Source organism: Pangasianodon hypophthalmus, chromosome 22, assembly GCF_027358585.1.
Source record: "Pangasianodon hypophthalmus isolate fPanHyp1 chromosome 22, fPanHyp1.pri, whole genome shotgun sequence".
Lineage (NCBI taxonomy): Eukaryota > Metazoa > Chordata > Actinopteri > Siluriformes > Pangasiidae > Pangasianodon > Pangasianodon hypophthalmus.
In genome coordinates, this window is record NC_069731.1 from 20,301,148 (window position 1) to 20,313,206 (window position 12,059).

Consider the following 12,059-nt stretch of genomic DNA (forward strand, 5'->3'; position numbering starts at 1 on the left):
GCAAATTAGCACACATTTATTTATCTTTTGACTTGTTCACAAATTTTATTTTAAAAAAACTTATTGATGTATATTTTTAAACAAGTTAAACTTTATTGTGCTGTGAAAGTAAAATAAATAAATAAATAAATAAATTTCCAAAATGAAACTGTCATTTGAGGACAGCTTTGTAGTCTTCCGTCTGGGAGGAGGAGGAGGAGGAGGAGGAGGAGGAGGAGGAGGAGGAGGAGGTCACGTGACCTGTTGATCGGTCCAGGTAGCCTATTCTCGCGAGAGTTTATCCTTCCGAAAGACGCTCCCTTACAGCGCCTCCTGCAGGCTTGTTGCGGCAGTGTGTGTGTGTGTGTGTGTGTGTGTGTGTGTGTGTGTGTGTGTGTGTGTAACGGAGCAGCAGCAGCAGCAGCAGCGGCCACATCACACAGCTCTTCTCCTCCGCTACATTGTCGCCGCTCTGCTTTCATCTCGCGCGGGGACGTAACGGAGCGCGAGGCGAGCGGGGGGACATTGTGCGCGCGAGCCGTGCCGTGTCTCGCCACTGAGCCGTTTAAAGCCGCGTTTTCTGTTTCAGCGTCATTTTGTTTTTGGTTTTTGTTTTTTTTTTTCCCTCTGAAGCTCGCAGCTCCTTCAACTCCACTGAGCTGGAGAGTTATTATTATTATTATTATTTTTACTTTATTTATTACTCTTTTTTTTTCTTTTTCTTTTTTTCATTCTCCAGCCCTCAGTCTCCGGGAGGATCACGAGGCGGAAATAAAGTTTATAAATGGGTGAGTAGGGCGATGTTTACGGTGCGCGCGCATGTTTATGGCTGTGTAATGCATTGTGTTCACACCGGAGTCCTGCGTCCCGTTATTCTCCTGCAGCTCACTGCCAGGCTGGGAAGTGGCCTGATCAGGAGTCCTACCCGAGCCGAGCCGAGCCGAGCCGAGCAGAGCCGAACCGAGCCGAACCTCTCTCTCTCTCTCTCTCTCTCTCTCTCGCTCAGCTCTCACGCGCACGCGCTCTGTCCGACCCTGTGGTTCTGATCCAGTTTGTGTCCGTGTTTCTTCATGCAGCAGCTGTAAGAAGGTGCTGCTGCTGCTGCTGCTGCTGCTGTGACTCTAAAGTTGATCAGGAAAGAAATCAGATAAAAAAACAAAGATCAAAAAGATTGAAAGAGATTTTTTTTTTTATTGAACTGAAGATTTGCATGTATAGAGTTTATACAGGAAGTTACTTTTCAGTTGCGTGTACAAAACCAGAACCGTGAACTTTACGCCCCGAGCACATTGTTCTTCTTCTCTGTTCGGAGAAATCGAAAAAGCGTGCTTGGACCCCTAATAATCGCAGCCATCAAAACAATCGCAGGTTTATATTAATGCACATTGACACTTTATCGTTTCCATAGTAACAGCTCATCCACAGCGACGTGTACCACAGACACGCTAATAATAAACAGACTTTTTTAAGTTCTCTGTTAGGAGACGGTTATATGTAACGTTTATGGAAGGAGTCTCCAGTGTCAGCGCTTGTAACAGTCAGAGGTAAAGCTGTAAGTTTTGCGACGTCTTCAGGACGGAAGAGTTTACGCACTTTTTTGCAGTTTTTCGTTAACAAAAATACGACAAGGTGCGTTTTTTTTGTCTTTATTACCTCCGTGAGAGAGAAAAAGCAGAGGTGAGGGAGCGACTGTTTATAGCTGCTATAGCATAAGCGCGAATGTTAAACTTACACAGACGTTAAATGTAACTGTAAATGGATAAAAAGTATGACGTGTGATTCTTTAATAATCGTTGTTAAATTGCTGTGAGGAATAAAACACGCGAGGAGTGCGGTTCTAGGAAAATAATCAGCGTTGAGGTGGAAACAGTATCTCAGTAACTCATCGTTATTCCCGACTCACAATCTCACAATCTCACAATCTCACAAACGCTTTCACGAATCTGTAAAGTTGTTAAACTTCATATAAAATAAATTCCAGCGAATTCGCCCTTAAGGATTAAAACGACGAGCTTCACTCCGTATCACATCTCCAACATGTTTGTGTGTTTGTTTATTTATTTATTTGTGTGTTCACTTGTTTGTTTGTGTGTTTTTGTATTTTCGTATTTGTGTATTTTTGTGTTTTTGTGTTTACGTTTGTGTATTTGTGTGTTTGTTTATTTGTGAGTTTGCTTGTTTGTTTGTGTATTTGTGTATTTGTGTGTTTGTGTATTTGCGTGTTTGCTTGTTTGTTTGTGTATTTTTGTGTTTGTGTGTTCGTGTATTTGTTTTTGTGTTTGCGTTTGTGTGTTTGTTTATTTGCGTGTTTGCTTGTATTTGTGTGTTTGTGTGTTAGTGTATTTGTGTGTTCATGTATTTGTGTGTTTGTGTGTTTGTTTATGTGTTTGTGTATTTGTGTGTTTGTGTATTTGTTTGTGTGTTTGTGTATTTGTGTGTTTGTGTGTTAGTGTATTTGTGTGTTTGTTTATGTGTTTGTGTATTTGTGTGTTTGTGTATTTGTTTATGTGTTTGTGTGTTTGTGTATTTGTGTGTCCCTCCTCCTCATTTATTGTTGTTTTCTGGAAATACTCGTAAACCCGGAATGTTTTTCAGCCCTTTGAGCTGTTCATTGTTTGGATCCAGGAAGTTTTCAGAAGTGGTGTGTGTTGTGTTGTGTTGCGTTGCAATGATGCCGTTCCTGACAGATGGCATGTGTGTGTGTGTGTGTGTGTGTGTGTGTGTGTGTGTGTGGAAACCGATAGTCCTAGCCGTAAGGAACAGGTTCAGATGCTTGGAAGTGAGGATGAGCGCTCTTGTATGACTTTTTTCTTTCTTTTTCTTTTTTGGGTGCAGCGTTGATGCCTGAGAGGTCCTGAAAATAAAAAAGAAAATACAGTGTGGTTTTATCGAGCTATGATTCACTCAGAGAAACGTCTGCTTCCTTTTTTGTGCACTTTTGCAGAACAGCAGTGATGTCCACAAATGCAAAACTTCTTCTCTGTGCTGCAGTGAAAAAAACACACACAACGACACGTGTTTGTTTCCTGTCTTCCTCTGTGTCTATGTACTTCACATCCTCCTTTTAAACCATTTACAATTTTAAACCATTTACAAACCATTAACAGGAACATCTATTACACCTGTGGCCTTATTAAAATAGCCACGGCTTATGAATATGCATGAATATGCAAATTAGAAACAGCAGCTAGTTGAACTGAAATCAGGCTAAATCCGATTTCAGTCTCAGAGTCTCCATTTACATCTTCATTAGTCCTCTCGCTGATTTATACGTTAACAGTCAAAATATGACGTCATGTTGCCATGGCATCCGCCGTCCCTTCATCGCCAACGTTAGCTTTAGCTTGCCAGCTCAATTAGTGAGTGCACGGGTTCTAACTTTGCACAGGAATAACGAAAATACAACAAAATCATCACCAGAGTCGCTAAACACATCAGAGACGTGCTTAACAAACAGCACTCGAATTTACTGAGAAATAAAAAGTTAACACGCGCACACACACACACACACACACGCAATGTTTAATATTTGTTAATTACTTGCTTATTAAGCTTGTTACTTGTTTATATATATGTAAGTTATTATGATGTACCTGCTTTAAAGTAATTTGGACATAAAGTCTTTTAAAATTCAGAAACAATTCCAACGAAGACGTCTAGAAATAAGAAAAATAACGACCACAATAAACATCAGAAAGGACGAGTAACGTGTTGTAGACTCGCCTTTTTTTGAGTATGTCACCATTTCACTTGATATCAGACACAAAATAAGTGATTCTACCTCACACACACACACACACACACACACAAACACTTTTTATTTTTTTTGCATTATGTCCACTTTATTGGAATAACTGATGAGTTTATCTGTTAGAGCCCTGCGCTCAGGTCTGATAAACTCAGAGTGTGTAATGGAAGAGAAACAGCGCTGTGAAGTTTTCATTCTGCTGCAGCTTCTAAACAATCCTCTTAAATAGAGTACTCTGTGTGTGTGTATGTGTGTGTGTGTGTGTGTGTTTGTGTGTGTGTGTGTGTGTGTGTGTGTGTGTCTGTGTGTGTGGGCCTGTTCACATGATTGTGATTTGTTTCTCAAACTCAGTAAAATAGATTAATTTTATGCATCGTGTGAAATCACGCTGAAAAGCACGAGGCCACTGAAAATAACTAACGTCATTTAGAAATAAATCCTGATCTCTTCTCCTGAACTCTGAGCTTTTATTACTTTTAAAATAAACCACATTTTAAACACTCATTACAGAAGTGGAGGAATATCAGTGATTGATAAGGCTGGTGGAATGAAAGCTCTGTTTTTCTGCAAAGCGTGTCTTCAGAGCAGATTCGGTTTATTAAAGACAGATAAAGCGTCAGAGTCGCCAGAACTGATGCCACGTTGCAGATGTTTTACGCTCTCCTTGACCTCCTTTAACCCACACCTTAAACATCTGTAGGGAACTTTACGTATGCGTGATGTTCTTGTGACGAACACTCCACCCAGCCACGCCGTAACGGCTTCTCGTCTGTCTCTGAGACGCTTTTTAAAAGCAGGGCGTCAGTAAAGCGCACTTTGCATTCCTGGAATATTTGCAGCGAGCTGATATTTCCCATCTCGTGAAGGAAGCGGTCAGACACAAGCCCTTGTGTTTTGTCAAATTTGAAGAAGTGTCCTATGTTGGGTTGTAGCTCTGCTTCACCAGAGTGAGAATAGTGTGTGCTATTTAAAGAGGCGCTGTGGTCAGAGGAACGCTGAGGATGCAGGATGTTTACAGTGAGCTACAGTCTTCGTTCACGTCAAAACCACCAGTAAAACCCAAATCCACATTTACAGAAACGAGTCACTTCACACCTCTGAGTAAAGAGGCAGCTGTTATTATCATTTCCATTTCTGATTGGTCAGAAGGTGTTTTAATTTCTACAACAGCAGCTCTGACGTTTCTATAGCAACAGCTCATTCAGAGGGACTCATCCTGCAGACGCTCTGCTAATAAAAATCCTTGTTTTCTGTTTAGTAGAGGTTTATTTAACATTTATGGAAGGAGTCTCCAGTGTCAGTGCTTTGTAAGAGTCAGAGGTAAAGCTGTAACCGTAAGTTCTTCGAGTTTACGCTTCTTTGTGGTTTCTCAGTAACATGACGAGCTGCATTTTTCTGTCTTATTAACATCAAGACTGAGAATAAAGAGAGACTGGTGAGGGAACGAGTGTTTATATCTGCTATAACGTAAGTGAGAACAGGAACTAACTTGTCTGATGGAAGTTCCACATCATTAAATGTAACTATAAATGGATAAACAGGAAGGAATCAGCGAGGATGAAGGAACTGAGTCGGAGGTTATGAAGGAAATGAGGCTCCTAGAGGAAGATTGAGAAGGAAATGAGACAGTTGAAGATTGTGAAGAAAAGAAAAAAAATGATATGGTGATGTATTTCTTCTGCTGCTTTCTGAGATGCTTTTCTGCTCATGACGGTTGTAAAGAGTTACTGTAGCGTTCCTGTTAGCTCGAACCAGCCTGTACTCTGACCTCTCTCATCAACAAGGCGTTTCCTTATTGATACTCACCGGATGTTTTTTGGTTTTTGCACTGTTCTGTATAAACTCTAGAGGTGGTTGTGTGTGAAAACCCCAGCAGGACATCAGCAGTTTCTGAAATACTCAACCCAAAAGCCGTGTCACGCTCTCTGACAGCACTGACATCACTGAGATCAAAGAGATCACTCAGATGAATGAGATCATGTTTTTCCCCCATTCTGATGCTCGGTGTGAATCTGAAGCTCGTGATCTGCATCACTTTATACATTGCACTGCTGCAACATGATTGGCTGATTGAATAATTACATGATTGAGCAGGTGTTCTGGTTTGTATTTAAAGTGGACGAGTGGACGAGTGGATGTTTATTGTGTGTATTAATTGCTAATATGTATAAATTTTATCATAAGGGTTTGCGTTACTTTTTACCAGCGACTTTAAATCATGGGTTTAAATAGTCGATTAATACGGAGATATTGTTAGATTATCGGACTGTGAAAATTTCAAACTGTTGAGTGTGTGTTTGTGTGTGTGTGTGTGTGTGTGTGTGTGTGATTATCTGTAAAAAAGGATCATATCTGTACTTCCTATCGTTGCACAACTTTGTGTTGCGTGAGCACTAACCTATTTCCTGAAAAGTAATTAGTCTTGTTTGTGGGTTTTGAATGTGGATTTACATGCTCTAAAATAAAACGAGAATTAAACGTGTAAAGATCCACGGCTAAGTGCTGGAGCAGAGACAGGAGTGTGTGCTTGATGATGACGATGACGATGATGATGATGATGTCACTTGGCATCGTCTGAGCGCTCAGATGGCATCACATCTCTCTCTGCTGCCACACGGCGCATTTCGTCCTTTTACACGTTCTGTCAGAAATCCTGTTTTTCTCCGGGTTCCGCTGCTCAGGCGGTTCCTCTGTAAAACCAGCGCTGTGTAGCAGAACCATCTGGAGCTAGGATTGGCTGTGAAGGCCACTTTCAGGTCATGTGACCAGCGTCAAAGCTGGTCTGTTACTCGAACACACTATCAAACACACCCCCTCATTCTATCTGTCTCTCTCTCTCACACACACACACACACACACACAGTCTGGCTTTTGTTTCATTCCTGAATGAGATGCAGACAGAGACGTCAGCTTGCAGGCTGCAGGAGTTTGTTTGTCACAGCGTGCGTTTTCTCCTCGTTCTCGTCGTCATTGCTGTGTTTTGAGTCGTTCTTTAATCAAGTACTCAAACAAGCAAATAAAATAAACATGAACATGAATCTGAATAAACTTAAAATTGTTTAATCACAAACACATAACAAAAGCAACATAACAATCCTGTTTTAAACTCAGAGAGAAAAAGTCAGGCAGATGATTAGATTCAGTTAGTCTTCGAATATACACATGAATATTAATGAGTGTGTAATAAATATTAATGAGCGAACACAACAAACATTAGCAGCAGCTACACTGTGTGTTAACTTCACATAAAACTACACAACTAAATAAATCAGCGTTTTATTAAGAACTCTAAAGCTTCAAATTCATTTTTTAAATTTATCCATAATAATATTTTCTCTATTTTTAGTTCAAGGTCCATGTAAAAATATTAAAGCGTGAATTTTTAATTTAACAGCATTTCACATTCACTGCGTGAGGAGAGTGTGTCGGAGCTTGTACTCGTATTTTACTCGTATTTTAACGTCAAACGTCAAGCACTTCACATTCTCTTTATTTTCATTAAGCTTAAAGTATTGGCACCTTTGCTTTTGGTTGAGTTGCTCATGAGTTCACAAACTAAAACTTTTTTTTTAATTTGGAGTAATATTTTACTAATCAGTGAGCTGTTTTGAATAACAAGTGTTGAATTACTAGGAGTGTAACGATCCATCAATATGGATCAGTGTATCGATCAAATAACCAAGTGTTTATTTAGGACACGCTAATTCCAGCCACGTCCCGGACGCGACGTCTGTCAAAGTCTAAGTTCATCACGGGTCCTTATTTGCATGAAATATGTAGCATTTCATAGCGGAAAAAAGCTCAAGAAATTTTTTTAAATTATATTTTGGATGCGTCTGTGAATTAATAGAAATGTTACTGATTGTGTGAAATAGACACATCGTTTAATATCGATCGCAGGCCCCTGAATCGATCAAATCGAAATCGCATCGTGGCAGACATTGAGGTTTCGGCAAATATCCAATCACTGGCTAAAAGAATCGATATTAGATCGTATCGTCATGAAACTTGCAATGAATTTGCATGAGTCTGATCTCAGTGTGAAGTGTGAGTCTGATCTCATTGTGTAGCGTGAGTCTGATCCCCTTCTGGAGCGTGAGTCTGGTCCCGACGTGCAGCGCGAGTCTGATCCCCTTGTGGAGAGTGAGTCTGATCTCGGTGTGGTGCGTGAGTCTGATCCCGACATGCAGCGTGAGTCTGATCCCGTTGTGGAGCATGAGTCTGATTCCCTTGTGGAGAGTGAGTCTTATCTAGGTGTAGAACGTGAGTCTGATCTCTGTGAGTAGCGTGAGTCTGATCTCGTTGTGGAGCGTGAGTCTGATCTCGGTGTGGAGCGTGAGTCTGATCTCGGTGTGGGGCGAGAGTCTGATCTCATTGTGGAGTGTGAGTCTGATCCCAACGTGCAGAGTGAGTCTGATCTCGGTGTAGAATGTGAGTCTGATCTCTGTGTGTAGCGTGAGTCTGATCTCGTTGTGGAGCGTGAGTCTGATCTCGGTGTGGGGCGAGAGTCTGATCCCCTTGTGGAGAGTGAGTCTGATCTCGGTGTGGTGCGTGAGTCTGATCCCGACATGCAGCGTGAGTCTGATCCCGTTGTGGAGCATGAGTCTGATTCCCTTGTGGAGAGTGAGTCTTATCTAGGTGTAGAACGTGAGTCTGATCTCTGTGAGTAGCGTGAGTCTGATCTCGTTGTGGTGTGTGAGTCTGATCCCAACGTGCAGAGTGAGTCTGATCTCGGTGTAGAATGTGAGTCTGATCTCTGTGTGTAGCGTGAGTCTGATCTCGTTGTGGAGCGTGAGTCTGATCTCGGTGTGGGGCGAGAGTCTGATTCCCTTGTGGAGAGTGAGTCTGATCTCGGTGTGGAGAGTGAGTCTGATCTCGGTGTGGGGCGAGAGTCTGATCTCGGTGTGGTGCATGAGTCTGATCTCGGTGTGGGGCATGAGTCTGATCTCGGTGTGGAGAGTGAGTCTGATCCCATTGTGGAGCATGAGTCTGATCCCCTTGTGGAGAGTGAGTCTGATCTCGGTGTGGAGAGTGAGTCTGATCTCGGTGTGGAGAGTGAGTCTGATCCCCTTGTGGAGAGTGAGTCTGATCTCGGTGTGGGGCGAGAGTCTGATCTCGGTGTGGGGCGAGAGTCTGATCTCGGGGTGGAGAGTGAGTCTGATCCGGGTGTGGAGAGTGAGTCTGATCTCAGTGTGGAGAGTGAGTCTGATCTCGGTGTGGGGCGAGAGTCTGATCTCGTTGTGGAGTGTGAGTCTGATCCCAACGTGCAGAGTGAGTCTGATCTCGGTGTGGGGCGAGAGTCTGATTCCCTTGTGGAGAGTGAGTCTGATCTCGGTGTGGAGAGTGAGTCTGATCTCGGTGTGAGGCGAGAGTCTGATCTCGGTGTGGAGAGTGAGTCTGATCTCGGTGTGGAGAGTGAGTCTGATCTCGGTGTGGGGCGAGAGTCTGATCTCGGTGTGGAGAGTGAGTCTGATCTCGGTGTGGGGCGAGAGTCTGATCTCGGTGTGGAGAGTGAGTCTGATCCCGTTGTGGAGAGTGAGTCTGATCTCGGTGTGGGGCGAGAGTCTGATCTCGGTGTGGAGAGTGAGTCTGGTCTCGGTGTGGAGAGTGAGTCTGATCTCGGTGTGGGGCGAGAGTCTGATCTCGGTGTGGGGCGAGAGTCTGATCTCGGTGTGAGGCGAGAGTCTGATCTCAGTGTGGAGAGTGAGTCTGATCTTGACCGTGTTGGGAATGTCGTGGCAGAATCTCCTCCATCATTCCCCAGTGAGTTTGACGACTCAGTGCCGCTGCTGCTCTCGTTAGCTTTAGCGCTATATTTAGGGTTGATGTTTTATATACGTGTGTGTGTGTGTGTGTATATAACATATTTAATATTTATATTATATTTTATATGTATGTTATTACTGTTGTTATAAAGTAAATGATTCACATCGTGTGTTCACGAGCAGGTTTTAATACACGTCAAGGTTTTTTGGAATCACTGTGTGTGTGTGTGTGTGTGTGCGTGTGTGTGTGTGTGTGTGCGCGCGTGTGTGAGTGTGTGCGTGTGTGTGTGCGCGTGTGTGAGTGTGTGTGTGTGTGTGTGTGCACGTGTGTGAGTGTGTGTGTGTGTGTGCTCTGTTTAAATCTTTCCTCTGTTTTAGAAGAGAATAAAGAACAAATATTCTCAGTTCCATAAATAGCTGAACACAAGAAGCATTATCACACACACACACACACACACACACACACGTCACACACACACACACACACACACACACAAGCCACACGTCACACAGTGCTCTATGACACTCACACTTCACGTGTATTCTAACACGTCAGACACGTTAGAGAGTGTGTGTGTGATACAGCAGTGTGTGTTAGAGAGAGTGTGTGTGATACAGCAGTGTGTGTTAGAGAGTGTGTGTGTGTGTGATACAGCAGTGTGTTAGAGAGAGTGTGTGTGTGTGTGATACAGCAGTGTGTGTTAGAGACATGTGTGTGTGTGATACAGCAGTGTGTGTTAGAGAGTGTGTGTGTGTGTGATACAGCAGTGTGTTAGAGAGAGTGTGTGTGATACAGCAGTGTGTGTTAGAGAGAGTGTGTTATACAGCAGTGTGTGTTAGAGAGAGTGTGTGATACAGCAGTGTGTGTTAGAGAGAGTGTGTGTGTGTGTGATACAGCAGTGTGTGTTAGAGAGAGTGTGTGATACAGCAGTGTGTGTTAGAGAGAGTGTGTGATACAGCAGTGTGTGTTAGAGAGAGTGTGTGTGTGTGTGATACAGCAGTGTGTGTTAGAGAGAGTGTGTGATACAGCAGTGTGTGTTAGAGAGAGTGTGTGTGTGTGATACAGCAGTGTGTGTTAGAGACGTGTGTGTGTGATACAGCAGTGTGTGTTAGAGACGTGTGTGTGTGTGATACAGCAGTGTGTGTTAGAGAGAGTGTGTGTGTGATACAGCAGTGTGTGTTAGAGAGAGTGTGTGATACAGCAGTGTGTGTTAGAGACGTGTGTGTGTGATACAGCAGTGTGTGTTAGAGAAGTGTGTGATACAGCAGTGTGTGTTAGAGACGTGTGTGTGTGATACAGCAGTGTGTGTTAGAGACGTGTGTGATACAGCAGTGTGTGTTAGAGACGTGTGTGATACAGCAGTGTGTGTTAGAGACGTGTGTGTGTGTGTGATACAGCAGTGTGTGTTAGAGAGAGTGTGTGTGTGTGATACAGCAGTGTGTGTTAGAGAGAGTGTGTGTGATACAGCAGTGTGTGTTAGAGAGAGTGTGTGTGTGTGTGATACAGCAGTGTGTGTTAGAGAGAGTGTGTTATACAGCAGTGTGTGTTAGAGAGAGTGTGTGATACAGCAGTGTGTGTTAGAGAGAGTGTGTGTGTGATACAGCAGTGTGTGTTAGAGAGAGTGTGTGTGTGATACAGCAGTGTGTGTTAGAGAGAGTGTGTTATACAGCAGTGTGTGTTAGAGAGAGTGTGTGATACAGCAGTGTGTGTTAGAGACGTGTGTGTGTGTGTGTTATACAGCAGTGTGTGTTAGAGAGAGTGTGTTATACAGCAGTGTGTGTTAGAGACGTGTGTGATACAGCAGTGTGTGTTAGAGAGAGTGTGTGTGTGTGTGATACAGCAGTGTGTGTTAGAGAGAGTGTGTGTGTGATACAGCAGTGTGTGTTAGAGACGTGTGTGTGTGTGTTATACAGCAGTGTGTGTTAGAGAGAGTGTGTTATACAGCAGTGTGTGTTAGAGAGAGTGTGTTATACAGCAGTGTGTGTTAGAGAGAGTGTGTTATACAGCAGTGTGTGTTAGAGAGAGTGTGTGATACAGCAGTGTGTGTTATAGACGTGTGTGATACAGCAGTGTGTGTTAGAGAGAGTGTGTGATACAGCAGTGTGTGTTAGAGAGAGTGTGTTATACAGCAGTGTGTGTTAGAGAGAGTGTGTGATACAGCAGTGTGTGTTAGAGAGAGTGTGTTATACAGCAGTGTGTGTTAGAGAGAGTGTGTGATACAGCAGTGTGTGTTAGAGACGTGTGTGATACAGCAGTGTGTGTTAGAGTGTGTGTGTGATACAGCAGTGCGTGTTAGAGTGTGTGTGTGATACAGCAGTGTGTGTTAGAGATGTGTGTGATACAGCAGTGTGTGTTAGAGACGTGTGTGATACAGCAGTGTGTGCTAGAGACGTGTGTGTGTGTGTGTGTGTGTTATACAGCAGTGTGTGTTAGAGAGTGTGTGTGATACAGCAGTGTGTGTTAGAGACGTGTGTGTGTGTGTTATACAGCAGTGTGTGTTAGAGAGTGTGTGTGATACAGCAGTGTGTGTTAGAGACGTGTGTGTGTGATACAGCAGTGTGTGTTA

General features: G+C 43.1%; 1 protein-coding gene across 4 annotated transcripts in view; it reads left to right on the forward strand.

Annotated features, from left to right (window-relative positions):
- Positions 1-367: 367 nt before the first annotated feature.
- sh3kbp1 (SH3-domain kinase binding protein 1) overlaps positions 368-12,059 on the forward strand; it is a 58,343-nt gene continuing 46,651 nt past the window's right edge. For 3 of the 4 annotated variants that reach the window (XM_034297987.2, XM_034297988.2, XM_034297991.2), the window contains exon 1: positions 368-767. In XM_034297987.2, coding sequence (XP_034153878.1) covers positions 764-767 — 4 coding nt within the window. In that variant the 5' untranslated portion in view covers positions 368-763. The remainder of the gene's footprint in view (positions 768-12,059) is intronic. The other variant, XM_034297990.2, reaches the window with a different exon arrangement.